The sequence below is a fragment of the Sander lucioperca genome, chromosome 13, assembly GCF_008315115.2.
Source record: "Sander lucioperca isolate FBNREF2018 chromosome 13, SLUC_FBN_1.2, whole genome shotgun sequence".
In the NCBI taxonomy this organism is placed as follows: domain Eukaryota; kingdom Metazoa; phylum Chordata; class Actinopteri; order Perciformes; family Percidae; genus Sander; species Sander lucioperca.
The window spans coordinates 25,100,617-25,105,616 of record NC_050185.1 but is presented as its reverse complement, the minus strand read 5'-3'; the positions used below and the strand labels follow the sequence as shown (position 1 = coordinate 25,105,616).

At 43.8% G+C, this 5,000-nt stretch overlaps 3 protein-coding genes across 9 annotated transcripts in view; 1 reads left to right on the top strand and 2 right to left on the bottom strand.

The window, feature by feature from the left end:
* The window catches only part of LOC116062750 (complement C1q-like protein 4), a 222,943-nt gene that overhangs the window by 18,438 nt on the left and 199,505 nt on the right, over window positions 1-5,000 (bottom strand). The gene's annotated exons all lie outside the window — the stretch shown is intronic.
* Window positions 1-5,000, top strand: part of LOC116055009 (E3 ubiquitin/ISG15 ligase TRIM25-like) — a 247,759-nt gene that overhangs the window by 53,812 nt on the left and 188,947 nt on the right. For 2 of the 4 annotated variants that reach the window (XM_035990819.1, XM_035990821.1), the window contains exon 4: window positions 4,974-4,976. The exons of the other annotated variants lie outside the window; for them this stretch is intronic. In XM_035990819.1, the coding sequence (XP_035846712.1) occupies window positions 4,974-4,976 (3 nt within the window). The remainder of the gene's footprint in view (window positions 1-4,973; window positions 4,977-5,000) is intronic. 4 annotated transcript variants of the gene reach the window in all.
* Window positions 1-5,000, bottom strand: part of LOC116062752 (nuclear cap-binding protein subunit 3-like) — an 18,292-nt gene that overhangs the window by 5,286 nt on the left and 8,006 nt on the right. The window contains 3 exon segments of the mRNA XM_035990804.1: window positions 670-779; window positions 1,551-1,650; window positions 4,439-4,547. Of these exon segments, the coding sequence (XP_035846697.1) occupies window positions 670-779; window positions 1,551-1,650; window positions 4,439-4,547 (319 nt within the window).

Below are 5,000 nucleotides of genomic sequence, written 5' to 3'. Positions count from 1 at the left end.
CTTTCAGTTAAAGAGGAAGATCCTTTTAGTTTAACATGAAACAGCCCTGAAATCACCATCACCAAACTCCACCAGACTCCATGTAAATAATCAGGACTTTATCATCGTAAACACACTTCATTCAAAGTGGACAGAAACTAAATAAACTACCAAAAGCCGTCTTGGTTCATCTTTCCACTGTTCCAACAATCACCACTCTGGTTTGGTTGAAATAAACCCTTAATTCACCCATTTACATGTGGAAATATGCTGGCTCTATACACGCTAAAAGTCCTGATTATTTACATGGAGTCTGGTGGAAATATGCTGGCTCTATACACGCTAAAAGTCCTGATTATTTACATGGAGTCTGGTGGAGATATGCTGGCTCTATACACGCTAAAAGTCCTGATTATTTACATGGAGTCTGGTGGAAATATGCTGGCTCTATACACGCTAAAAGTCCTGATTATTTACATGGAGTCTGGTGGGTTTGGTGATGGTGATTTCGGGGCTGTTTCATGTTAAACTAAAAGGATCTTCCTCTTTAACTAAAAGGTCTATCTCTGTAGGGATCCTTTCATAATGTTGTCAGACACTGAGTCTGTCAGCGGCAACAACAGAACTTTTAGTGGTGATTGTTGGAACAGTGGAAAGACGAACCGAGGCTGTTGTGTAGTTGGTGTTTACCCGAGTGCCGGTGTGTGTACGGCGGCGTGTGTCCCAGGTTGTCTCCGATCAGAGGCTTCTTGCTCTTGATGACGTCTCGCTGGATCCGCCGGTTGTGAAACCTCCTCTTCCTGAAGGGACAGAGGACACATTAACAAATCAGACTTCTTCTGAGAAACTGACTCAGCAATTTCAATTATTTTGTCCTGTGTGTGTGTGTGTGTGTGTGTGTTTCTGTGTGTCTGTGTGAGAGTGAGTGTGTGTGTGTCTGTGTGTAAGAGTGTGTCTCTGTGTGTGTGTGTGTGTGTGTGTGAGAGAGTGAGTGAGTGTGTGTGTGTCTGTGTGTAAGAGTGTGTCTGTGTATGTGGGTGAGTGAGTGTGTGCATGTCTGTGTATGAATGTGTGTCTGAGTGAGTGTGTGTCTGTGTGTGTCTCTGTGTGTGTGTGTGTGTGTGTGTGTGTGAGAGAGAGAGTGAGTGAGTGTGTCTCTGTGTGTGTCTGAGTGAGTGTGTGTGTGTGTGTGTGTAAAGTGAGAGTGTGTGTGTGAGTGTGCGTGTGTGTGTGTGTGTGTGAGAGAAAGTGAGTGAGTGTGTCTCTCTGTGTGTGTGTGTGTATAAAGTGAGAGTGTGTGTGTGCGTGTATGAGTGAGTGTGAGTGAGTGTGTGTGTGAGTGAGTGTGCGTGTGTGTGTGTGTGTGTGTGTGTGTGAGTGAGTGTGCGTGTGTGTGTGTGTGTGTGAGTGAGTGTGCGTGTGAGTGAGTGAGTGTGTGTGTGTGTGTGTGTGTGTGTGTGTGTGTGCGTGTGTGCGAGTGTGTGAGTGTGTGTGTGAGAGAGTTCTTTTTGTTCCTCTAATAAGATCAAATGTGACTGCTGCTGTTTCTAGATTCTTCCGCTGAGTCTCACCAGGAGTTGCTGAGGATTCCCTTCATGCCTCCATAGTTTGGGTTTCCGTACTTCATGTAGTATCTGCTGCGGCGAGCGGCGCCCAGCTCCTTCTTATCATCTGGAGACACACAAAGACACACAAAACCACTGAATGCATCTTCATGTTCATTCATTTGTCTTCAATACTACGGACCTGGTCTCATCTCGGCCTGGAACGATTACTAACGCTCCTGTTGTCAAACTTGACCCATTTTCTATATCAGAAATGTGGGTTTCTTTCTACCAAATTTTAAAACAAAATAACGTGGATGGTTCCCTACAACGCTCTTCACAAGTTAAATACATGATCAGGTGACTACTTTCATTGAATTTGGGTGTTTAATTCAATTTTATAGCCTTTGGAGAGAAATAAATTGAAAAAAAATGTTGAAAAAAAGTGACAAAAATGTTGAAAAATGTTGGAAAAAGTGACAAAAATGTCGGAAAAAGTGACAAAAATGTCGGAAAAAGTGACAAAAATGTCGGAAAAAGTGACAAAAATGTTGAAAAAAGTGACAAAAATGTCGGAAAAAGTGACAAAAATGTTGAAAAAAGTGACAAAAATGTTGAAAAGTGACAAAAATGTTGAAAAAAGGTGACAAAAATGTTGAAAAATGTTGAAAAAAGTGACCAAAATGTTGGAAAAAGTGACAAAAATGTAGAAAAAAGTGACAAAAATGTTGAAAAAAGTGACAAAAATGTTGAAAAATGTCGGAAAAAGTGACAAAAATGTCGGAAAAAGTGACAAAAATGTCGGAAAAAGTGACAAAAATGTTGAAAAAAGTGACAAAAATGTTGAAAAGTGACAAAAATGTTGAAAAAAGTGACAAAAATGTTGAAAAATGTTGGAAAAAGCTTCGAAAACGTTAAAAAGGCGCTGAGAAAAAAGAAATTGACAAAGACATTGGAAAAAGTGACCAAAACTGGGTGCCTGGGTGTCCTAGTGGTAGAGGGACCGCCCATATAAAGAGGCTCAGTCCTTGACGCAGAAGTTGCAGGTTTGATTCTGACCTGCGGCACTTTGCTGCATGTCAAAATCTCATTTCAGACATCCAATATTTTCACCATATATTAACACTACTTTGGGATCCTAAACACTTTGGTGAACTCATTTTAAAAGCACCGAAACAATTCGTACAACACATCAGAACATCAAGGTTTTCAGCTTCAGCGCCAAATTCTCTCTTCACACGTTGCTCCGGGACAGATTTGGGCGCCATGTTACAGAAAGCGGAGTCTGTTGTGAACATTTTGATATCAAACACACACACGAGGATCAGTTTATATTAGAGCTGCACCGATAGACCGGCCGGTGACCGGAATTGGCCGGTCTTCACGTGCTCGGCCATGACCGGCGACGAGGTCAGTCTGACATATGGTGATTTCATGCCGGTCAACGCTACAATTAACTGACAACATAAGTTATACCAGTTACAGTTCTCAAGGACGCCACGGCACGCTCTCTTTCTCCTTTCTCTCAACTTTTCCGCCGTGTGTCGGCGCTATTCTCCACATGTAGGAACCTGGTGAATTAACCTGCAACATGTCAGCTGTTTGGGAATTCTTCAGCGTGTGAGCAGAAGATAACAAGTTTGCAACATGCAACACCTGCAAGGAGAAAGTAGGGCGTGGAGGGACGACACCAAAAACCTAAATCACATTTCTTTAGTTGATATTGGATGTGAAAAGAAGGAAATGGTTCCAACATTGCTCTTTAGATGTGTGTGAATGTCCCACACCAGGAGTAATTTATATAGTTCTATTTTATAGTGATCCATTATCTGTTCAACACGTTCTATTAAAGAAAAGATAGAACATAAATATGTGTGTGCTGTAAAGTGGTTAGAAAAAATGAAAATGGGGTGGCAGTAGCTCAGTCCATAGGGAGTTGGGTTGGGAACCGGAGGGTCGCCGGTTCAAGTCCCAGTACGGACCAAAGTACAGAGTGTGGATTGGTAGCTGGAGAGATGCTAGTTCACATCCTCTTGAGCAAGGCACCGTACCCCCCCAACCGCTCAGGGCGCTGGTCCAGCACTGGCAGCCCTCTCACTCTGACATCTCTCCATTTGTGAATGAATAGGTCCTAAGTATGTGTGTGTGTATTTCAGGCCTGTGTGTAGTGATTTCTAACAGAGTGTAAATTGTAATTTCCCCACTGGGGATCAGAAAGAAAATAAAAATTCGGAATCGGCTAAAATCGGTATCGGCCGGCCTAACTCAAAGAAAATCAGAATCGGCCTAGAAAGTTGTAATCGGTGCATCTCTAGTTTATATGCAAATGCCTTAACCCTCAACTCTGACCCAAAAAAAGTTTCTATATCAGAACATTTGGGTTTCTTTCAACCAAATTTTAAAACAAAATAACGTGGATGGTTCCCTACAACGCTCTTCACAAGTTAAATACATGATCAGGTGACTACTTTCATTGAATTTGGGTGTTTTAGTCAATTTTATAGCATTTGAAGAAGAAAATTGATGATAGAACATTGAAAAAAAATGTCAAAAAAGCAGAAAAAAGTGACAATGTCCAGAAAAAGTGACAAGAACACGGGAAAAGCTTTAAAAAAAAATATGTCAAAAAAGCGCGGAAAAACATTGACAGAAACTTGGAAAAAAAAGTGCCAAAAAAGTCGAAAAAGACGACCAAAACGGTGGAATTTTTTGTAACATTTTGACCCAGAAAAACAAAACGGTTGCATCAGTTCTTTTCACTTTTATGTTAATTTAAGAAGAAATAATGATGTTTTCTGATGATGATGATGAAGAGGAGCTGTTGTATCTGGGTCACATGACCGTGACATATCCCTAAAGATGGATCCTGAATATTCTCCGTAAAGCTGACGTGGAGTTGTTGAGCGTGAACTGACCGTGTGTGGCGAAGCGCAGTAAGAGCTTGTTTCCTTTGAAGGGTTTGATGGCCGGACGAAGGTCGTTCCTCAGGAGAGACTCTCTCTCCACCTGGGACAGGTCCTCTACCTGAGAGGGGGAGGGAGGGAGGGAGGGAGAGAGAGGGAGAGGGAGGGAGAGAGAGGGGGAGGGAGAGAGAGAGAGGGGGAGGGAGAGAGAGGGGGAGGGAGAGAGAGAGAGGGAGAGACAGACAGAGCGAGAGAGAGAGAGAGAGAGCGAGAGAGAGAGAGAGGTGAGGGGCGAGAGAGGAGGGAGAGGGAGAGGGGGAGAGGGAGGGAGGGAGGGGAGGGAGGGGGGAGAGAGGAAGGGGGGGGAGAGAGGAGAGGAGGGGGAGGAGAGAGAGAGAGAGAGAGAGAGAGAGAGGAGAGAGAGGAGGGAGAGAGAGGAGGAGGAGAGAGGGAGAGAGGAGGGCAGGGAGGAGGAGAGTGAGGGAGAGAGAGAGAGAGAGGAGGGGGAGGGAGGGAGAGAGGAGGGAGGGAGGGAGAGAGGAGGGAGAGGGTGTGAGGGGAGAGGCGAGCGGGA